This window comes from Myxine glutinosa, chromosome 6 (genome assembly GCF_964187855.1).
Source record: "Myxine glutinosa chromosome 6, kmMyxGlut1.1, whole genome shotgun sequence".
In the NCBI taxonomy this organism is placed as follows: domain Eukaryota; kingdom Metazoa; phylum Chordata; class Myxini; order Myxiniformes; family Myxinidae; genus Myxine; species Myxine glutinosa.
This window is the reverse complement of record NC_136266.1, coordinates 85,435,981-85,460,841: the sequence shown is the minus strand read 5'-3', so window position 1 is coordinate 85,460,841 and position 24,861 is coordinate 85,435,981. Positions and strand designations below refer to the sequence as shown.

The window sequence follows — 24,861 nt, the reverse complement described above, 5'->3', positions numbered from 1 at the left end:
ACTCCTGGCCTCTCTGTCCTTTGCCAATTCCAGACCCTCAAGGTCACCTGCATCCATCCTGCAGCACATGTCTCATTAGTTTTCCAAAGTCAAAGCTTAATGCTCACCACTGCTCCGTTTAGGCTCACCTCAATTGTCTCTTGTCTGTAGAATCGCCTTCCTTCGTCTGCCCTCTTCTCTCTGGTTATTGAAGATGGCAAACACACCACCATCTTGTTTTGCCTCCAGCAGCTATCTGTGAGCTTATTTTTGCTCAGTAATTATACCACCTCTGTCTCCTTTGCAACCTTTCTTACTGTTATGTAGTCGGGGTAGCCTACGGCTTCAAGGAGTTGTCTACCCAGTTTAAATTATATATTGTTATATTTGCCTGGAAGAAGTCTTGTTATGTTCTTTCATTGTTGAAGTGTCATGTCGCTGCCTGTTTTGCAGTATCGTCTGTTTAATCCATTGAGAGTGGAGGCATGCAATCAAAATTGGACTTGTTACCCTCGTCTGAGGAGACGGTATTGCATTTGAGTCCGTTTGTCAGCTTGTTACTTGCAAAATCGAAGATTTTTCAAGTATATTGGCCGGTTGCGTTTGTGGTTCTGTCTGTCTGTTTGTCTGTTTGTCACCGGCCTACAGGTCACAATTCTAAACCGATCGTCACAAAACTTCACCAAGTTGTATAGGTCGTCCCAATTGAGAAGCCTATTGTTTTTGGGGTCAAAAGGTCAACATAGGCCAAAGGTCACCAACTTTGCCAAATTTCTAAAATCCTCAATTTTCATCTGATTGACTTGAAATTTGAAGAGGACTTGCATATCTGGTCACTGAATTCAACCACCAAGTATATTTGAGGTCAACATAGGCCAAATTTCTAACATCCTCATTTTTCATCCGATTGACTTGAAACTTGAAGAGGACTTGCATATCTGGTCAATAAATTCAACCACCAAGTATTTTTGAGGTAAACATAGGCCAAAAAGTCAACATAGGCCAAAAGGTCAACATAAGCCAAATTTCTAAAATCCTCAATTTTCATCCAATTGACTTGAAATTTGAAGAGGACTTGCATATCTGGTCATGGAATTCAACCACCAAGTATTTTTTAGGTCAACATTGCATTTTGTATCGTGCTCCGCATGACGTCTTCTTGTTTGTCTGTTGGTCACCGGCCTACAGGTCACAATTCTAAACCGATCGTCACGAAACTTCACCAAGATGTCTAGGTCGTCCCAATTGAGAAGCTTATTGATTTTGAGGTCAAAGGTCAAAGTTCATCTGGAGCTCAAATTTCTAAAATTCCCATTTTAAATCCGATTGACTTGAAAATTGAATAACATTTGTATATTGAGTCAATAAATTGGGAAATGAACTATTTTTGAGGTCAAACGGTCAAAGGTCAACTCTAGGTCAAATTTTAAAAGTCATCAATTTTCATCTAAAAAGCCGTCAATTCTCAACCGATTGACTTGAAAATTGAACAGCATTTGCATATCGAGTCACTAAATTGGGAAACATACTATTTTTGAGGTCAATACGTCAAAGGTCAACTCAAGGTCAAACTTCCAAAATCATCACCTTTCATCTGAAAAACCGTCAATTCTCATCCGATTGACTTTAAAATTGAACAGCATTTGCATATTTCCTCACTGAATTAGGAAACCAACTATTTTTGAGGTCAAAAGGTCAAAGGGCAACTGAAGGTCAAAGTTCCAAAATCATCAATTTTCATCTGAAAACCCATCAATTTTCATCCGATTGACTTGACAATAGAACATCATTTGTGTATTGCCTTACTGAATTGAGAAACCAACTATTTATGAGGTCAAAAGGTCAAAGGTCAACTCAAGGTCAAACTTCTAAAATCATCATTTTTCATCTGAAAAATCATCACTTTTCATCCTGTTGACCCAAGCTTTGATCAAGATTGTAAATTTTAATCTTCATGAAATGGCCAATTTGCTGTATCAATGGAAAACTTTTGGGGGGGAGGGGGGTGGATTTTCCAAGTATCGTGCTACGCATGACGTCTTCTTGTTTGTCTGTCTGTTTGTTACTTGCAAAATCGAAGAATTTCAAGTATATTGGTCGGTTGCATTTATGGTTTTGTCTGTTTGTCACTGGCCTACAGGTCACTTCTAAACCGATTGTCACGAAACTTCACCAAGTTGTCTAGGCTGTCCCAATTGAGAAGGCTGTTGATTTTGAGGTCAAAGGTCATCTGGAGTTCAAATTTCTAAAATCACCATTTTAAATCCGATTGACTTGAAAATTGAACAACATTTGTATATTGAGTCAATCAATTGGGAACTGAACTATTTTTTAGGTCAAAAGGTCAAAGGTCAACTCAAGGTCAAATTTTAAAAGTCATAAATTTTCAGCCACAAAGCCATCAATTCTCAAGCGATTAACTAGAAAATTGAACAGCATTTGCAAATCGAGTCACTAAATTGGGAAACATACTATTTTTGATGTCAAAAGGTCAACTCAAGGTCCAACCTCCCAAAATCATCACTTTTCATCTGAAAAACTGTCAATTTTCATCCGATTGACTTGAAAATTGAACAGCATTTGCATATTGCCTCACTGAATTAGGAAACCGACTATTTTTGAGGTCAAAAGGTCAAAGGTCAACTCAAGGTCAAACCTCCAAAATCATCAATTTTCATCTGAAAAACCGTCAATTTTCATCTGATTGACTTGGAAATTGAACAGCATTTGCACATTTTGTCAATAAACAGGAAAACCAACTTTTCAAAAAGCATGGTGAGATTGATTGACTTGGAAATTGAACAGCATTTGCACATTTTGTCAATAAACAGGAAAACCAACTATTTTTGAGGATAAAAGGTCAAAGGTAAACTCTAAGATAACTTCCAAAATCATAAATTTTCATCTGAAAATCCATCAATTTTCATCCGATTGACTTGGAAATAGAACAGCATTTGTGCATTGCCTCACTGAATTGGGAAACCAACTATTTACGAGGTCAAAAGGTCAAAGCTCAACTCAAGGTCAAACTTCAAAAATCATCATTTTTCATCTGAAAAATCATCACTTTTCATCCTGTTGACCCGAGCTTTGATCAAGATTGTAAATTTTAATCTTCATGAAATGGACAATTTGCTGTATCAATGGAAAACTTTTGGTAGGGGGGGGGGGGGGGGGGAGGCGGATTTTGCAAGTATCGTGCTACGCATGATGTCTTCTTGTTTGTTTGTCCGCACAGAATAAATATGATTTTCTCTACAACCGTTGGTCTGATTGACAATAAATTTTCACCATAGGTGCAATTCCACCTGTATAATTTTTTTAATGATAATTATGACGTCATAGGTCATGTGGTTCGGCCGCCATCTTGGAAAAACGAAAAACTTTGCACCTCTATATCTCCGCAAATGCTGAATTGACAAAATTGAGACATGGCTCATTGTAAAGAACTCTCCATGGGGAATAAAATATGTTAATGATGATGTTGTAGCGACCCATGGGTCCCCCAAGCGAGACCAGCGGCAGAATCTCCTTGCTCCAGCCGGTGACGTCATCGGCGGACAGCCTCGGCGCCGGGGTGGCCGGTCACGTGACCACCAAAGCGTGCCGCGCGTGCGGTTATGATCCTTTGCACCTGTCGGTCACGTGACCACCGAAACGCGCCTCGCCTGAGAGGCGTGGCTTTCGGTTTCGGTTATGCGTTCGGGTTTGGATATATATGCAGCCCGATAAACGGGCTTTTCAGAGTTCCCGAGTTGGTTTTTACAATAAACATCTTCTCGGACGAGTTTGTGTCTTGCCCGTCACTTCGTCCATCTCAAGCAAGAGCCCGGCTCTTCACTGGTGACCTACCGACATGATCTGAACACACAACCCCGACTGCCCCCGCACGGATGCGGGGGCTGCGAATGGACACGGCAAGCACGCCCTAGCCAGGGAAGCCACCTAGGCTGGTGACGCCGGCTTCTCCCGCACGGCTTCGGGCGCAGTTTCGACCGCGGTTTCGACATGCCAGAGTTTCGGTAACGACGACGGCCATGACTATGAGGTTCGCGCACCGTGCTCGGCTCCTCCTCTACGACCGGAGGGGCGAACCTATTCCAAGACCCTCCGAAGGCACGGCTGCTTCGTCACCTTCGCGCGCACTGACGTTGGCGGAACGGCTGCTTCGTCACCTTCGCGCACACTGACGTTCGCGGCACGGCCGCTTCGTCACCCTCGCGCACCTACAACTACAAACCGCAACTACTTCTTCGACCCTGCATCCTCGAGAGGCCCGCGAGGAACCTCGGCAGCCTCCCCCGAGGCCTTGACCAGCCCCCCGGTTGGCTCACCCGCTTTTCGCGTGCACCGCTCGAGCCTTCTCGGCACTGCACCGGCGCACCCGCGAACTGCAACCTCGGGAGGCCCGCGAGGAACCTCGGCAGCCTCCCCCGAGGACTTGCCCGGCCCCTCGGCCGCCCCCCGTCCACTGCATCCCCTGAGGCCTTGACCAGCCCCGCATCCTCGGGAGGCCCGCGAGGAACCTCGGCAGCCTCCCCCGAGGCCTTGACCAGCCCCTCGGTTGGCTCACCCACTTTTCGCGTGCACCGCTCGAGCCTTCTCGGCACTGCACCCGCAAACTGCAACCTCGGGAGGCCCGCGAGGAACCTCGGCAGCCTACCCCGAGGACTTGCCCGGCCCCTCGGCCGCCCGCCGTCCTGCACCCACCGTCCGACCACCCGCCACCACACCGGACCCCCCCCCCTGCCTGCACCCCCCGTCCGACCACCCGCCACAGCACCGGACCCCCCGCCCCCTCCCCGCGACTGGCCAGGGGTCGTTTCAGTCGGGTCACACGGACCCCCCTCAGGTTGACCTTCCTGGATCAAGTCCATTCTGGGGGGGCGTGTGTAGCGACACATGGGTCCCCCAAGCGAGACCAGCGGCAGAATCTCCTTGCTCCAGCCGGTGACGTCATCGGCGGACGGCCTCGGCGCCGGGGTGGCCGGTCACGTGACCACCAAAGCGCGTGCGGTTATGATCCTTTGCACCTGTCGGTCACGTGACCACCGAAACGCTCCTCGCCTGAGAGGCGTGGCTTTCGGTTTCGGTTATGCTTTTGGGTTTGGATATATATGCAGCCCGATAAACGGGCTTTTCAGAGTTCCCGAGTTGGTTTTTACAATAAACATCTTCTCGGACGAGTTTGTGTCTTGCCCGTCACTTCGTCCGTCTCAAGCAGGTGCAACAAGCCTTAGCGAGCATCTCAAATGCTGCACAGGCGCCGGCGCAAAGCAGCCGCCCTGCTCAGGAGGCCCGTCGGAGAGCTCGCAGCTGCTCTCAATGATTTTGACAACAAGATTGTGCTTGATCCACTCAGTTACGACGTGATTTGAACACGCAACCTAGGTCATGTGGTCATAGGTCATGTGGTACGGGCGCCATATTGGGAAAACCGAAAAACTTTGCACCTCTATGTCTCCGAAAGCACTGTATAGAAAAATTGAGACATGGCTCATTGTAATGAACTCTCCATGGGAAATAACATGTGTTAATGAAGATATCTTCAGTGCCTCCATTATGACGTCATAATTCGACAAGTACAAAACTTAATCTGATCAAGATGAAATTTATTGAGCATAATCTAGGAATAAATTAGTTTAGAAAAAAAATAATGACGTCATCGGTCACGTGGTTCGGCCGTCATATTTGTTTTAACACAAAAGCCTTTAAAAAACCACTGAAAATACATACATTCTGGTGAGGGATTGCAATATCGGATTGCTCTTTCTTGTTTCCAATATCTTAGGCACTGGGTGGAGGCATGTTTGGGTGTCGTGAAAGAGTGTTTGATGCTCGAAGTCTCTGGTATGCCACTGAGATGCTGAAGCATGGATCTTACTGAAGGAGAGGAAGTGAAGGAACATGTAGGGAAACATATAAAGAGGCAGGTAGAGGTGCATTGTGGGAAAGTGGTCAAAGGGGAAGAACATCTGATGGAATTTTGCACTGGTCGTGGTGACAATGTTGTGCTGAGCTGTTACTGCTAGAACAATTCCTGATCTTCAAACTTAGTTGAGGGCTATGCCCCATTGTTTGCCTGTAGCGTGTGCTACCGCCAGGTACATCCTGTTCCCGAACGACCCGCTAGGTGTCACACCCATGATGGACTTACTTCCTATGTGGTGTCGTAATCATGCATTGTTTCTTGGAGCCGATTGTGCAGCAGAGTGTTTGAGTGATTCTTTTAACCACGGTCTGGACCGACTCACAGCACGCACTCGTTCAGACCCCACACAAAGCGTGACATGGAAAATGCAAATCCTCACTTTTTCCTTTGCACTCAGAAGTTTTTCCATTGCTAAACATTTCAGTCCATCACTGTGCCACAGAAAGGAACTCGCTTTGCCAAGCTGCCATAAACAGAGTCTATTTTAATGTTTCACTCTTTGTTTTGTGTATTTGCATATCCGGGGTAATTATGTATAGAATTTTCAAACATGCTGTCGCTAAACGTTTATATTGTGGATTCCTGAATTGAAAATGTCCGTCCAATGAGTCCGTGCTCGATGAATGATGCTTTGCTGTACAGATGATGCGTGTAGATTAGCTCAGAACCATACCTTGATGAAGGCTCTGAGGTAGCTTACTCACATTTGAGCTGACCTGTCTGACCTCGATTTTCCAACCCAATTGTTAACCGTCACTCCGCTGGCTTCGCAGGCAGGTTATTGCTTCAATGCCATCCTTCACAGATGCATAATAAGCTGGGTGTCCTGTCTGCCAACATTTGCTCACAGCCATGAAAAATCTCACCATGCTTTTTGAAAAGCTTTGTCTATTTCGTTGCGACACCTATTCAAATTCCAAATTGGTGCAGCAACATGCAACACCTGTCGATGGAGTGCTGACCTGTCCATGGTTAACATTCAACCACAGGACCATTGGTAGATTGTCATCAGCACGAACTGTCGAGGTATTTATTCTTTTGACTTTTGACCATGCTCTGTGGAACCTGGTCCTCTACCTCTCGGAGTTTTGTGCAGTATTCGCTTCAACTGCATCTGGATATTTTTTGTCATTGATGTGCACTCACTTCTTCCCAACTCTCCCAAGAAAGAGTGACTATTGTCTCCACAAATGCATGGAAATAATCCATCTCTCTGGCTTTACAGTTCCTGTAGGATTTTACCCAATCATAGAGAAGATTTTCAATCCAATCACAGCACTTCCAAGTCAGGCTTTTTTTTAGCTTTCAGTTGATGAAATATGAAAGGTTGGTGTCAGATTTAGACCTTAGAGTTTGGGTTTGGATTTGTGTTTTGGTTTTAGGATTAGGGTTACCAAATTCACTACGCTGTTAGGGTTAGGCTTAGGGTTTTGGTTATGGTTGGGGTTATCGTTACCAAATTCATCAAAACCTAAATAAATGGTGTTCCTTCATATCCCATAAACTGAAAGCTCAATAAGTGGTATTTTGTAGGACTCTGATTGGACAAAAATCTTCACTATGGTTGGATAAATGTCTATGGGGACAGTATTGCCAAAGACCACTTTTCGAGCCCCATACGTGTGGGGAAATTAATTTCGGCTTATCGGGAATGTCAAACTGAATGCTTAGAAATACTCATTCCCTGAACTTATAGATTTTGTGGAACAATAAACCTGGGATTTCCATCTTTTTTGCAACTTGCTTTTTTGCAACACTTGTTCTTTTTATGCCTCCGCCCACAAAGTCACCGGAGGCGTTATGTTTTTGGGTTGTCCGTCCGTCCGTCCGTCTGTCCGTACAGGCTAAACCTAGTTTTTCTCAGCAACCATACGTCTGATTGAGACGAAACTTTCAGGGTAGGAGAGACACCCAGGCAGAATGTTTTATGATAATTTTGACGTCATAGTTCACGTGGTATGGCAGCCATATTGGATTAAAAGCAAATAATTAAAAAATATATTTATCGGAAACCGCTGAATGGAAAAATTTGAAACTTCGCACATTGTCAAGTACTCCCAATGGGGAACAAATGCATGATAATGATGACATCATAGGTGAAGTGGTATACCAGCCAAAAATGTTTTAATCGAATTCTTTATTCTAAAAATCTGAAATTGCATGCACATGATCTATGACCCATTTGTATTGAAATATAAAATTTATGACATCATAGGTCACGTGGTTTGGCAGCCATCTTGGATAGAAAAACGAACCTTATCGGATCAACACGAAACTTCACAAACGTGATCCCCTACCCATACATATGCTGAGTGATGGCATCTACCCATTGTGGGACTATGCGGAGGCATATTGGTGACAGTCGCATTGTTCTAGTTTTTTTTGTTTTTTTTACCATTGCATGTCCCACATGTAATGGCCAATCATGTTTGGCAGTTAAGCACCATCAGCTTATTGTCATCATTGAGGTCGTTAAAGACTCATAACCACTTGGCTAACTATTGCGAGCTGGGCTGAGTGTGTAATGAGTGGAATGGGGCCAATGGCATTTCGCAGAGGAATCAGAAAGATCCTCTGGCTTATGACTATGCTCATTAGATGCTGTCTTTATGTTTATTGCTTGTCCTCCTGATGCTCTCTTAAAAGTTTTATTATATATATATATATATATATATATATATATATATATATATATATATATATATATATATGACATGGATAACAAGGACCCTCAGTGACATCAGTAGAGCTTACAGGATTAAAAGAGAGTTTAACAGACAACAGCTCATTCCTCCTACTGTATGTTCATCCTTTTGATGCATCCACAAGTTTCCCCACAGCCCCATTAATTATTGGTGCATTGCTTTCTCTCCACTGTCACCTGCCTCTACCATGAGCCGAGACCTTGTATGCAAGAAACTGACAGAAAATCACAGTAGATGAGCCTGGGATGTCAGCATCATTAAAACGGAGCACAGAGTGGAGCACCGGATGTATAATTTATTTGTGCAAGTCTTTCCCTGATCACCTTTAGTGTAGTATGTTTTTTACGATTGTTTGACTGGTCCCCGATGCTACAAACATGCTTTTAATTACGTTTCATTTGACATTTTCAGTGGGAGGAGATTAGTGGTTATGATGAGTTCTACACACCAATCGCCACGTACCAGGCATGCCATGTGATGGAGGCAAGTCAGGATAACTGGCTGCGCACGGCCTGGGTACCACGTGCGGATGCTGAGCGTCTCTATGTTGAGCTCAAGTTCACGCTTCGTGACTGCAGCAGCATTCCAGGAGTTGCTGGAACATGCAAGGTAATGAACACTGCTTTGGGGGTCACAATGAACACGTTTGTATTGACATTTTTCAAGCGGCCGAGCGAGAAAAGCAGATCAGGATAACTCGACTAATTTATACTTTTCCACTGTATAGCCATGTCTACATTCTCTTGGAGGAATGGTGTGACTTAAAAAGTCGAAACGATGCATAACCTGGTGATTTGTAATTTGTGTCATTAGTGAGTTTTAGAAGTTTATCTTTTCACTGCTCACTCTTGCCATTGCATAGTTTATCCCAAATGATTTATTCCTAAGCTAGTGCTTCTTATCCCAACATTTTATTGTTGGGCATTTGTCACTCTAATTACCTGTGCATATTTTGATTGGTGTCAACTTTGACATGTGGGATCTAAATATCTATAAAGCTCAGTTGAGGTTTTGCTCCACCAAATAACAGCGAAACTGAGTTGAGTAAAAGGGTGAAAATTCTACAGATGCTGTGATAAATAACTACCTCTGTGGGTTTGAATGTTTGAAAGAGAATAGACGTCTGGATCAATTTTTGAATTAAATTTAAATCCCGATTTATATATATATATATATATATATATATATATATATATATATATATATACATACATACATACATACATACATACATACATACATACATACATACATACATACATACATACATACATACATACATATATGTTGGAACCCATCTGTGGATCGGTCCCATCGGCCGATGGGTCTGACCCGTTTGCGGATCCGCAGATGGGCGACCCATCTGTGGATGCACAAGAAATGACAATGCAGACCCATCGGCCGATGGGTCTGCACCATCTGCGGATGTGTTGTTCACCTTGAAGGAATGTGTATGCATCAATGGTGGATGAGTATGTTTATTTGAACCTAAAAATAAGCAATTGATGTCATAAATGTTTATAAAGCAGTCCGTGACATGTGGTTTGTCGATAACCGTTTGTCGATAAGATAAAAATAAGATAATGTCGCTCCATTTAAAAACGCTGGTCTACTTCGCTGGTGGCACTGGCAGACTCAGCTCTCCATTGTTTATATAACAATTCCTGGCATGCCTTAATCACTCCAAAGCTAAAGATGAAGGTGTGGCTTCGTAATCGGGGCATTGTCAATTATATAAACACAACAACGCATTATGTGATTCTATGAGGCCCTCAGCGGTGGGTCTGACCCGTTTGCGGATCCACAGATGGGTCGCCCATCTGCGGATCCGCAAACGGGTCAGACCCATCGGCCGATGGGACCGATCCACAGATGGGTTCCAACATATATATATATATATATATATATATATATATATATATATATATATATATATATATATATATATATATATATATATATATATATGTATATATATATGTACATATATATACGTATATACATATATACATATATATACACATATATATATATATGTATATGTATATATATATGTATATATATATGTATATATGTATATATGAATATATATGTATATATGAATATATATGTATATATGAATATATATGTATATATGTATATATATATATATATATGTATATATATGTATATATATATATATATGTATATATATGTATATATATATATATATGTATATATATGTATATATATTGTTGCGGTTTTGAGAACCCACACTTGTAAATATCACATCATTAAAGGTTAAATGTAGCACCCCATAGGTAGGCCACAAGCAACACGTAGGTCACCATAGGACATCAGTTATTTCTTAGTATGTGTTTAGAATAAGGCCATTCCCAATAATTGCATCTGTGTTGTGTCAATCAAATAAGAGTAGGCCCTTCCGTTCATTTTGGCAGCCTCCCTTCCAAGTGATGCCATCAAGCGCTCCCCAGTCTATACCCCATCGGCCCTCCCAATTTGGTACACGCGTTTGTCAGCAGCGTTCGCAACCTCGCTGGGCTTCCGCTCAAACCAGCCCAGAAATCCACGAGGTAAGGCCCGAAAAGGGGGCGGAGCGTCAGGACGAAGGTGCGGCCACGTCAACCAGCCATCAAGGCGTGGCCAGTAAGCCAACACCAGCCAACCAGGGCTGAGGTGAGGTCGCCTGACAGGGCGTGGTTTTGGGCTTCGAGAGCGTTCACTGGCTTGGTTATAAAAGCGCGCACGCAAAGCCCTCGAAAGGACTGGACTTGGACAATTTGCGCTTATGAGAAGGACTGATGCGATTTGAAGGACTGTGCACAGATAACTTATCGTGGTTGGAAGGACTCGTGAGGAAGGTGCAGTGTGATAAGAACTTACGGAGCAGCGCTCATTACCGAAGATTGAAGCCAAGCATTGGTATTGCAAAGGACGCGCTGTGGCAACCCGCTGTACTAAAGGCGAGCGTGCGGCACGCATCGCCAAGAACCGCAGCGTGCAGGACATTGGGGAAGGGGCGCTTGGGGCGAGTAAGACCGGTAGCGCCAGTACAAAAGCGCCGGTACACGAATTACGTATGCCGATAGCCCAAGCTTACCTTCCCCCGTCATTATAATTGTCCGCTCGCGTTACACTATGTGGAGGGCTGCCTGCCGGGTTTCGTTTGCTGGACCGGAGCCGGACTGGAGCCTGGACACCATCGCCGGACCTTCCACTCTACCATCTACATCCCCGTGTGAGTCGGGAGTCTGAGACCGAATCTGAGAGCGATCGGGCCCGTGTCCAGGGAATAGAGTAAGACTGTCTAAGACTGCCCTGTGTACTTTTCCCTCCTCTTCCTTTCTTGTACATTCTTTCGTTTCCTCCTCTTCTTGTACAAAGTGTAATAAATTGCCCTGTTTTTCTGGTTTCTCCTTAATCCGATCGTCCTAGTCTTTTCTCCATTGGGTAAACGCAGCACGATTAGGAACCCCTTCGAATCGGGTCTAGTCACTTGTTAACAGCTCGGATCGCGGATCGCTATCCGCTCGGCGTTTCCATCAATATCCGTGATTCGAGCAGGAGTTATTCCCTCGTTTCCGGTCAGCGTTAGTACTTAGGTAGTAGTGAATCCCTAGGCCTAACAAACCCTACCTCACGCTGCCCGGGAAGGACGTTATAACCCCCAGGGTCGCGTCGGCCAGATAAAAGACAGGGGGATTAACCCCCCCCCCCCTTGATAAGGGGAGAGCCGACGTTTCTGAGATCCGCAACAATATATATATATATATATATATATATATATATATATATATTGTATATATATATATATACTGTATGTATATATATATATATATATATATATATATATATATATATATATATATACATATATATATATATATACATATATACATATATATATATATACATATATACATATATATATATATACATATATATATATATATATACATATATATACATACATATATATATATATATATATATATATATATATATTAGGCTGGGCCAAATCAGGGGTGATTTTCAATTTTTCATACTACAAGGTTGTAATTTACCTAAAAGTTGTGGCTGGTAACAGAAACAAAACCATGAAATTTTTTTTCAAAAATATTGACGTCTTACGGTAAAACAGCCCGTTACCATAGCAACCGTTACAGACTCAGAAAATTCTTAAAATCGATGATTTCTCAGGCTGTGTATGACCCCCAGAGTTGATTCTGGTACCAAAAGATTCAGAATTGAAAGCCAAGGATGATTGGATAGCTTAACAATGTCTGTGACACAATTCAATACAACTTTTATCCCAAAAACTCATTTTTATCTCAAATTTAAGGCATTTGTTTGAAAAAAAAATGAAAATTTTGCTTTTTAATCATAGGATAATCATTAATCAGAGCTATAGTCAAATTAAATGTACTTTAAATTAACTTTTGTCATTGATTAAGCTTTTTTGTCTCAAATTTAAGGTCTGACATTGAACATTGATAACAAAATAAAAAACCTAGTCCCAATTGTAATCAATGGAGGCCAATGACTTCTTAGTCACAACCTCAGTGGATGTTGCCAGTCCATGCAGCTTCTCCCTGACGCCCTTCACAACCCTGTATAGAGCCTGGAGCTGCGCCTCAGATTTGGGGGCCTTGTTAGTGTTCAAATCTGTGGCGAGTCCAAGTGTCCGCTCTGCTGCGTCATTGACAACTGGGAGTTTGGCCACAACTTCCTTGCCATGACGATAGCTGTCTGAGGTGGGCCACTGTGCAACGGGGAGCTTGACAAAACTGGAGTCAATACCCAAGAGTTCAAACATGCTCCAAGAGTCGTAACCAACAAAGTCTTTGAGGGCTTTACTCCCCAATTGCTGTGAGGCTGGCATCTCCTGTATCATGTTATGTGCAGTCCCATGGTACCTGAGCATAGCCCTTCTCATAGTCTGCTTGTCAGATGACGTTCTGTCCGAGAAGAGTGCCAAAGGGACCAATCTCTCTGAGAGGTACCACAAATGGTTTTGTAGCTTCTCTCGGGCCACAGTCACAAAGGACAGAAATTTGGCAGGCCACTTTGTTGGATTCTTTGCGATACTGGCCTCAGCCTTGAGGAGGTTCTTCATCAGGTACATGTCGTTAGATGGTGCATCTGCAGCACTGGTACATGTCAACCACGCTTTAGTGTAGAAGACTGACATGAATGCAGCGAGACTGGTTATGTCTTCCAGCTCTTCGGGTGTGTAGATATCTCCCAGCTGCCAACGGAAGAGTGCCACCTTTATAGTGTATAAAGTCTTGCTCATCCAACGGGCGTGGTGGAATGCCCCAGGAGCTTTGATAGTGATGGTCCTCATACCATCAGGGACAGTCCCTCCAAGAAACAGCAGTGTGAGGTGTGCCAGCTCCAGGTAGTCGTGTCGAAGAGTCTCCTTTGTGCTATTGTCCATCCACGTCTGAAGGAAGGTGATGGTGGCATGTACATGGCCAGCCAGCTCTCTCTGTTGAGCAGACACCTCGACCAATGTGTAATTGCCCTGGTCCAATTCACTCCAAGTGTTGAGCAGTCGCTTGAACAGCTGTTCATTAGGTCCTGTGGTGGGGCCATACACTATTGAGCAAGACGCCCTTCCAACCAATTCGTGGATGTGGTGCCGACATGCCAGTTGCAGAAGACTCCTGCCAAACTCAGTCTCCAGTCTTACTACGACTCCACTCTTGACCCCAGAGTTCACTGCCGTTGTATCGAAGACAAGAGCGCCTATCCTTGATGTGTGCAAGAGCGCCTTGAACGCCCTGATGAATGGTTACAGTAACAACCGAAAGCAGGCATTAAAATTAATGATTGTAAGCTGCTTTTGTTAACTTTTTTTTATTGAAATGAAGATGGCCAAATTTAAACAACGTTATAACAGTTATAAAAATTGGACAATACAAGGTTGTAAAAGACAATTTAAAGTAAATTTAATCTGATTAATGGTTATCCTATGATTAAAAAGCAAAATTTTCAATTTTTTTCCATAAATATGCTTGAAATTTCAGACAAAAATCAGTTTTTTGGATAAAAGTGGTATTGAATTGTGCCACAGACATTGTTAAGCTATCCAATCATCCTTGACTTTCAATTCTGCATCTTTTGGTACCAGAATCAACTCTGGGGGTCAAACACAGCTTGAGAAATCGTCAATTTAGGCATTTTTTGAGTCGTCTGTAACTGTTGCTATGGTAACGGGCTGTCTGACCGTAAAACGTCAATATTTTTGAATTTTTTTTTCATGATTTTGTTCCTGATACTCACTCACAACTTTTAGGTAAATTACATTGAATTAGGAAAATCACCTCCGATTTGGCCCAGCCTAATATATATATATATATATATATATATATATATATATATATATATATATATATATATATATATACATATATATACATACATATATATATATATATATATATATATATATATATATATATATATATATATATATATATATGTATATATATATATCTATCTATAATTCCACTAATCTCTGTGTGTATGTGTGTGTGTATGTGTGTATGCGACAACGATTTCTCGACAACTACCGGTCCGATATACTTGAAACTTGCCAGGTATATTGCTGGGGACCCGAGGATGTGCCTTTTCAAGGTTTGAAATTAATCGGACAAGTACTTACCGAGCTATGGCGATTTAGCCGTTCGCCTTTCGCTTTGGCGTTGCGAATGGACCAAACCATTTCATGTAAATAGAGGGGGGGGTTCTGTGGTCGTTGCGAATGGACCAAACCATTTCATGTAAATAGAGGGGGGGGATTGTCACTGTACTCGCAAGCCGTTCGCCGTTCGCTTTGGCGTTGCGAATGAACCAAACCATTTCATGTAAATAGAGGGGGGGGGGATATAATTTTAGATATATATATAGTACGGGCATATATATAGTACGGGCATGCCCTAGTATATATAAACGCGAGTTGTCTGTGTGTCCGCGTTTTATTCAGAGATGACTGAATGGATCTTCATCAAACTTTCAGAGGTTCATCAGTGAGTGCCTGGGAGTGTTTTGGCAAAAAAAAAAAAAAACGAGTTGGTTTTTTTGGAGTTAAAAAAAATTAAAAAAAATTAAAATCGCTCAATAGTGCCGAAGCCTTTTTAAATGAATGACAGTTATACACAAGTACACATTCGCATCAATAAATACAAAACAATTACCAGACATTTGAATACAAATGAATCAAACAATTCCAGAAGTGTACAAATTTGGTAGTATGGCTTCTTCTTCTTCCTGATCGCATCACACTTAACTCAGAAACGTGAGCCACATTCACTCAGAAACGTGAGCCACTCGCCTTCCTCTCCTGCCTACCCCCTCCCCTCCCCTCCCCTGACCCTCCCCCCTTCCCTCCCCCTTCCCTTCCCCACCTCTTCTACCATTCCCCCCTCCCCTCCCCATTAAGATATAAATTCTCTGTAAAAGAGCGCCACTTCTGTCTGCTCCCTTTCCCCCTCTCCCCACCCTTCCACCCTCCTTTCCCCTCCCCCCTCCCCTCCCCTTCCCCATCCCCCTAACCCATTCTCCTCCCCTCCCCCCCGTTTCCCTCCTCCCCCCTGTTCCCCTCCCCTCCCCCGCCCGGCAACGCCGGGTACTTCTGCTAGTCCTTTATAAATTTCAGTATTGGTAGAGTAAGGTGGGGCTTTTCCCCACTTCTATTGTCTGCTGCCAACATCCTCTTTTTCAAAATTATATTCAAATTGCTGCCAACCACTTCCCTCTACCCCTCTATTGTCTTGGTTGTGTGATTGAGTGTCCTGAACATTTTAAATTTGAAATCCCCAACTCTACCTTCAACCAGGGAACATGTAACCAAAACTGAGTAGCTTACATGAGGGTGAGGAGGTTGGGCAGGAGTTTTTGGGTAAATCCTACCAACCTTACGTGACTGCTTAGGTCAGATCCCTCTTTTTGTCATTTGTTATAGCAATATCTACAAGCTACAATCACATGCAAATCCAAACTAATAAATTTAAAGCGGTGGTGAAATGTAGGCAATGCAAGACTACTCATAAGTATGCAAGAAGAGAACGCTTATATGTACATCTAAGGCATTACCACATACCTTTGTGCCATCATTCTCTTGACCCTGCTATTCGTGTAGGTGCTCATAAGATCATATTTTTGTTCACTCGCACCATGCCCACTTGCCCTAGTGGACTGGATTTTTTTTTTTAAAGAATCTTTGACAAGATGAAACTCCCATTGCTTGGTCGATTCTGCGTTGTTTGGGTTGAAACCACTGGAGAGAGACAAACATTGCCCAGCTTCTTAAAGACAGAACCTTTGCCATTATGACTTTCAAAACTCCAAACGCCTGTGAGAACGCTCCTAAATTTTTTTGTTTGTTTGTTTGTTTGTTTTGTATACAAGATCGAGGCTCGTGTAAGAGCTGACATTAACCACAAAAAAAAACGGACATATAAAACATATAATAAGGGGAGCGGTAGACAAGATGGGGAGAGAGGGGGAAGCACAAACACAACATTTGAGAGCAGGGACATCGAGAGATCTGTGGGAGGGAGAGGGCTTGGGGGGAGGAGGCATGGGAAGGGGGAGGGGTGGAAGGGGTATAAAACACATGGACACTGCAAGGACTTCCAGGAAACACGTTGGTATTTCAGAAAAGTGGATCTGAGGTGAATTAGCGGGGGTAGAAAAGATCAAGGTTTTGGATGGGGGAAGACGAGGGATGGTGGTGAACAGCTGTTTTAAAGACCTGGAGGGAGAAGTGGAATTGAAGGGAGTGAGGGAGTTTGTTCCAGAGGCAGGAGAAACGATGAATGAATGAGTGAAGGTGAGCAGAGAGTCAGATTGATTTTTAATTACATCGAAGCCTTCATGGAATAAAATGACCACACGGGCACGAGGTATTTTAAACAGCAGAGCAAAAACCTGTCATTATATGGCCGGCGTCTGCTGTGTTGCCAAAATGGTTGGCTTAAGTAAGAGGTAAGATGGAGGCAGAGGTTTGCTACAGCACATTAAGTAATGCGTGATATCACACTAATTGCGTGCAAGCCACGAGTTAATTGTGACATGTCACGCCGACTGCGCAGGAACGAACCAAATTCCCCACTCTCCCCCTGGGAATAGGTAGGCCTTAAATATATAACAATAGTGACAAATGCAAGGCTTCCACAGTGCTTTCTTTGAAAGCCTTCTGATTTCAATGCAAAGTTTACCCCGATTTGAAAATTCTTTGTTCGTTCCACCTTGATAAAGGATCCTTGAAGCAGTGAGATGAGGGTGATATCTTGAGATGCATTTTATTTGGAAGAATTGGTCTAAATTCAAATTTGGAGGCACTTCATTCCAAACTAATGTTCCAATGTAGCCGCCATATTATTCTTCCTGATGGTGGATCTCTCTGTGGTGTTTCTGTAGACTTGTAATCGGTTACATACTGGCTCTTTCCCTTTTCCTCTTTGCCTACTGTCATGGTGTGTGCCATGTCCTTATGGTTCCATTCATCAACTGACATTGTGCTTCCACGTTATTTGAACACAGCGGCAATGCAACAGATAAATAAATCAGCTCCAGGGGTCAGGGTTCCAACCAGGAAACTGTATGATGAAACAGAGGAGAGATTCAGGGAAGAAATGCATCCAATGAACTATGGTTTCACTAAAATGCTTCACAGTTCGAACATTATTATTTTTTGTTCCAAAGTGAACACCAATGCAATAGAATCGCCTTTCGAGGCCATTTTTCCCTGCAGAGCGAAGGTTAGCCTTTTTTTGGGCACCGTGGTCCTCTTTCTGAAGCAATGTTTTGCGCCCGGATGCTCTTCCTGCCGCCAACCCTGTTAGACCTCGGAAGGATGACAGGCTGAGTCAACCCCCCTGGCCTTAATTCAGCGATCAACCGGGATTTGAATCCAGGATCCTAGGATCCCAAGCCGGCACCCTAACCGCTAAGCCAACACCAGGCTCCGAACACCAATGCATTGATAAGATCAATTGTTTCATTGTGCAACGCAAGCAGAAAAATGAATTGCGAATCATAACACGATTGTTTTGATTACCCATAATTTTCAATGAGACACCGGAGGAGGTTGGAGTGAAAATTATTACTTTGGGGGTGATGGGGGAGGAGGGCAAGAGGTGGAGCACTTTCAAGTTTTCGGTTTAAAAAAAAAAAAGGTTACAATAAAGTTCAACATCATAAATATTGTCCGTTGTTGCAGACAATTCAAATCATTTTGAGTGGCATTTGCAATATTTTATTGAAACGCATAAATGTCAAATGAAGGCGTTGGAGCTGCATTTCATTCATGCAGCAGGATAGCTAAGTTGTTGGCCTGCTTACCAATGAGCTGTGTGGTCAGACCTAACTAGGTGCTCGAAGAGGGTGCCAAATATTGGAGCGCACCGTTATTTGAATGGCAACGTAAGGCCGACTTTCCAATCTGCATTTACGTTGTGCATGTGAAACATCCCACATTTCGAATAAGTAGCCAATTGCGTGCGGATACCAGGATCAAAATTGCCTTCTTAGGGATTGGTGTTGAAGACCATTACCTGCAGGATGTGAGAGTGTTGGGGTATGGATTTGGTACACCCAAAAAGGGCCAAATAGCTATTATTTGTGTCATAATTAATGTGTGCCATTTGTTAATTGGCTTCCTTCTGTTTATGTTTTGAAGCTCATATAAGAAGTAGAGCCCCATGTCCTTCACTCCCCCTCTCCAGCTATTAATAGTCCAACCTGCCTGTGCTTCATTGTACATTTTAATTCCACTTGTCCATTTGCATCCATGTGATGCATTGCATTTTGTGCTCTGTGCTCAGGAAACATTCAACATTTTCTATCGAGAGACAGACAGTGACAATGCGGATGTGAACAGCCTCTCTCCCAATGACTATGTGAAGATCGACACGATTGCAGCCGACGAGAGCTTTGGACAGGTGTGCACCACAATTTCCTTGTGTACAAGGCTTGTCAAACAGAGATTCACTGCTGTTGATGGTTACTGCAAAAACATTCATAATAATATTGTTTAACTGTTAGATGCAGGCGTCAAAAATCCTACATAAACGCAGCCATTGGGCCTCGGAGGCCCAACGGATGTATTCGTGTAATCTTTAAAAAAAAATTTTAATAGATTTTTTTTCTTTCATATCCTTTGTCAATCCAAGTCGATGCTCATGGATGTGTATTTTCTCAGAAAATGTGAATCATTGATCCGATTAGTTGGAATAATCCCATACAAGTAATGAATCTTTTTTTTTTTTTGCAAATACATTTTTTTGTTCTTGGTTTTTCAACTTTTTTTCTCTAAAAAGTTGAGGCTCATGGACGAGTATTTGCTCAAAAAATATGATTCACTAATCCTTTTATTTAGAATGTGTATGTCCACAACTGTCAAAAATCCTACACCTATGCAGCCATTGGGCCTCAGAGGCCCCACAAATGTATTCGTTTAAGTTTTTTAATTTTCATATTTTTGTCACTGAATTATTTGTAACCAAGTTATAGGAGCATATAATGAGGCTCATATCAAGAAAATAATGACATAACATAGTAGTACAACAGCATTTATGTGGGGCCTCGAAGGCCCCAGGCCTGCATTCGTGTCAGATTTTTGGGTTATAAGTGAAGAATGAAGATTTTCCCATGAGCCTGAATGAATTTTTTTATATATTTATGTCGCTGAATTTTGTGTAACAACATGAAAGTCGGTGAAAATGAGGCTCATTCCCCAAAAAAATTGTACAGCATAGTTTTTGCAACAAAAAAACCTTGTGGGCCTCTGAGGCCCAATCACTACATCCAAGGGTTAATGATGTCATGATTCTTCTCAAAAGAGGATGAAGCTTTTCTAACTGCACAAGCATGTTGCAATGTTACAAAATTGTGCTTACACCTTGTTACTTCATCCTTTCTGCATCCTCTGGTGTGTTTGTGCACCCTTTTTTTGGTTGCTCTCCCCTATATAAGCCTCGGTTCATTCTCTCTTTGACTCTTTGACAACTTATTGGCAGCAATCTTGTTTCTTCACTAAGCGTGCCACCACGAGCTATACCAGTGGCCTGTGCTGGGACAAAACGGAAGGCCCGTTTGTTAAGCATTGAGAACGGCTGTAGTATGCAGGTGTTGGAACAAGCATCTAATCAGGTCCGCGATTTCCCACCACGCTGCCCGTTTCACAGAGAGGCCTATCAAATATCTCGGAATGCCGTTTGATTTGCAAAGAGCATGTCGTGGCAAAGGAGTTTAAATGAGATTTTGTAAGCAGCCAGCCGCCGGATGGAAATCATGGGAAGTGTGAACAGACCTTTAATATCATGGGACAGGCAAGATTTGCAGTATTATTACATTTTTGGACCAATTTTACCGAGATTTATTTTTGTACTGGATACTTTCTCTCAACAGCCGAGCCATGCATATGGATGTCTCAAATGGATTTCTTTTTTTATCTCTTCATGTGACGCAATTTGAATAATGAGGAATGGTGCATGCAGGATAGAGATCTTTTATTTATTCGCATAACAGGTGAAAAAAATAGACATTAAACACAACTAAGGAAGGAATAAATGCATGCCAGCAAAAGTACACGGGGCTATAATGGGACAAAAGGGGATCGGGGTACACACAGATGGGGAAATAGGAATGAGCATTAATTGGCTGTGATGGAATGCACGAGGTCAATTGAAATTACACACACAATGAATTATAAGAATACTGCTTTGCTTTTTAGTAACTCATCAATGCTTGATTATGCTGAAAATTCAGCAAAATTTTAAATGGAGACATTATTTTTGATAATTAATGTCTGAGCAGACACGTATACCAGTGCTTTGAATGTGTGGGTTTTGTTGCATAAGGCAATATTTAGATTCACTGGAATCCGAAGGGGATACGGGCACAAGTTATTATAACTACTATAATTTGAGAAGCGTCTGTTTGTTTGAAGCCTGGTGTTGGCTTAGCGGTTAGGGTGCCGGCTTGGGATCCTAGGATCCTGAGTTTGTAATCTCGGTCAATCGCTGAATTAATGCCAGGTGGGTTGATTCAGCCTGTCATCCTTCCGATGTCGGCAAATTGAGTACCAGTTCACTGGTAATTCCCTGTGTGTCGCAAGAGGCAACTAACAAGGCTGGCGGCAGGAAGGGTATCCGGCCATAAAACATTGCTTCAAAAAGGGGACCACGGTGCCCGAAAAAGGCCAACCCCCGCTCTGTGGGGAAAAATGGCCTCTAAAGGAGGTTCTGTTTTGTTTGTTTGACTTCTATGCACTCCTGAACCACTGGACAGAATGAGTTGCCAAGTGGTGGTTGAACTCAGGGTGTGCACCTGAACGTATTAGATGGCAAAACAATCATTAGTCCTGTGGGTTCAGCGAGGAACAAACAGCCCAATTCTCTTGATGTAAATGTGTATCGTAGTGCTGCTCCCAGTGTGGGCGGGTATTAAAAGTCATCCGAACATACTTCCCGTCAGGACCGGTTCTTTGCTAATGTGGTAAATCTATTGTCAACAAACACCAAAGTAATAAAACTTGAGGGGAAGATTATAATTACCTATCGGATGGAGTGGGAACAGTCTGATTGTTTTGCTCACTAACTCTGACATTTTTTGATGATCTGACCTAACTTTGCCACATGTGTACTCAGGGCCTCCAGTAGGGAAGGGTTGGGGAAGGTGCCTTATCCTAAGTGTTTCGGGTGCAGTGTCGTAAGAGTTTATCACATGACATTTCGATCACACACAGGGTGTTCACAACAACGATTAAAACTGTCGCTGAAAGTCACGACAGTTCAATGCTCAGCAGCAGTAACTGCCTCTCAATATCAATAACATTAAACAACAAGAAAAAGAGCAATCAGAGATGCAAACCCTTGCCAGGATGTATTTTCAGTGTTTTTTAAGGCTTTTGTGTTAAAACAAATATGGCGGCCGAGCTACGTTCCCGATGACGTCATCATTAAATTTTTTTTCTAAACTAATTTATTCCCAGATTATGCTCAAGAAATTTCATTTGAGGAACATGAAGTAAAGTTTTGGACTTGTCGAATTATGATGTCATAATTGAGGCACCTATGACATCATCATTAACATATTTATTCCCCATGGAGAGTTCTTTACAATGAGCCATGTCTCAATTTTTTCTATTCAGCACTTTCAGAGATATAGAGGTGCAAAGTTTTTCGGTTTTTCCAAGATGGCGGCCGAACTACGTGACTGATGTCATCATTATTTTTTTCTCCACCAATTTATGCCGACATGGCACTCAAGAAATTTCATCTTGATTGGATGAAGCTTTGTACTTGTCGAATTATGACGTCATAATGGAGGCACCTATGACATCATCATTAACATATTTTATTCCCTATGGAGAGTTCTTTACAATGAGCCATGTCTCAATTTTTTCGATTCAGCGCTTTCCGAGATATAGAGGTGCAAAGTTTTTCGATTTTTCCAAGATGGCGGCCGAACCACGTGATCTATGACGTCATAATTCAAAAATTCTACAGGTGGAGATGCACCTATGGTGAAAATTTCCCATCAATCGGACCAACGGTTGCAGAGAAAATCTTATTTATTCTGTGCAGACAAACAGACAAACAAACAATCAAACAAACAAACAAACGGACTCAAATGCAATACCCTCTCCTCTGGCGAGGGTAACTAGAACGGCACTTGGTGGAGCGCATACTTCCACCAGGCTGAACAGTTTATGTTTTGTATCCCACTGATAGGCCGGATCTGGATTCGGACCTGAACCAAAATCAAATCAGCTTGTTCTTGTCACCTATCCCAACTCATCCACCAAGCTTCAACCAAATCCATCCATAAAATTTCGAGATATCCTGCTATATGTCGGTTTTAGCCCGATCACTCAGTGGTGAGGAATCATTTAAATATTAAATAAATGTCGTATCCGAATCCATATTCAGATATTCACCAAAATCGAATCGATTCATCCTTGTCACACACCCACCCGGTCCATCAAGTTTCGTCCAAATCTGTCCACAACCTTTTGAGATATTCTGCTATGTATCGTTTTTGGCCCTATCTCCCAATGGTGAAGAATCACTTTTAAAAATTCTAGTAGCCGGATCCGAATCCGGATCTTCACCAATATCTAATCATTTCGTCCTTGTCACATACACAACCTCTCTGCCAAATTTCGTCCGAATCCGTCCACAGATTTTTGAGATATCTTGTTCCCAGACAGACAGACAGACAAGACAAACAGACAGAGGTGAAAACATAACCTCCATCCACCTTCGGTGGCGGAGGTAACAACGTCAAATGGACGAAAGGTATCAATGGAGTGACAAAAGACGAAAGCCTCGTAATTATATTATAGCTCAAAGCCGTTGATAACAAAGATGATAAATGTTTGTGGTGCCATATCTAGTGAACTTTCTGTCAAGTGAACCTTTATATAGACCTTCATTTCATGAACTTTTAACCAGACTTATCTATGAACGTCAAACCAGATTCGGTGGTGTGATGGTTGGAGTGTCTGCTTTGAGTCTGGCAGGTTGGCATGTCTGATTCCATCAAGCCATACCAAAGATTTCAAAACGGTACGTGCTGTTTCCTTGCTTGATATTCAGTATTTAAAAGGGATAGAGCACGGACAAACAAAAATAGTAATAATTGCATTCATAATATAATGATGATGATGTACAGGGTGTTTCATAATATAGTCAACCAAAAGTTGTTTTTATACTTCTTAATTTTCCATTGAAACAACATGGTACTTACACACAATAACCTTTGTAATGTGTGGAATAAAGTAACACACAAAAATGAAGACAGTTCACAAAACATGTGCACATGCTGCAGCACACACAAATGGATCCTCCTGGTGAAGTTGTCGATAACTCGGCTGCATTCCTGAACCGTAATAACTTTGATGTTGGTGGCAATTGAATTTTTCAAGTCGTCAATAGTCTCCCCTGGTACACTTTATCCTTCAGGTAACCCTAAAGATAGAAGTCAGGTGGGCTGAGATCCGGAGAATGAGACTCCCATTTCAACATCTATCCTTCTAGAGACGATTCGATCACTGAATTACTGTTGTATCCGCTGTATCGATCTGTTGGAAGTTTGAGGTGTGGCCCCATCTTTGCTGAAAGCATTGCACAGCCCTGTCGATGTGGTGCTTCCTCGCAAATGCAACCCAGAACTTCTGGATAACTTTCAAGTTATGCATGTGTAGTTCAGCCATTGGCTGCAGACATG

At 42.4% G+C, this 24,861-nt stretch overlaps 1 protein-coding gene across 1 annotated transcript in view; it reads left to right on the top strand.

Moving 5' to 3' along the window:
* The window catches only part of LOC137430032 (ephrin type-A receptor 3), a 493,848-nt gene that overhangs the window by 189,293 nt on the left and 279,694 nt on the right, over window positions 1-24,861 (top strand). Inside the window, exons 3-4 of the mRNA XM_078780089.1 lie at window positions 9,028-9,225; window positions 19,452-19,568. Coding sequence (XP_078636215.1) covers window positions 9,028-9,225; window positions 19,452-19,568 — 315 coding nt within the window. The remainder of the gene's footprint in view (window positions 1-9,027; window positions 9,226-19,451; window positions 19,569-24,861) is intronic.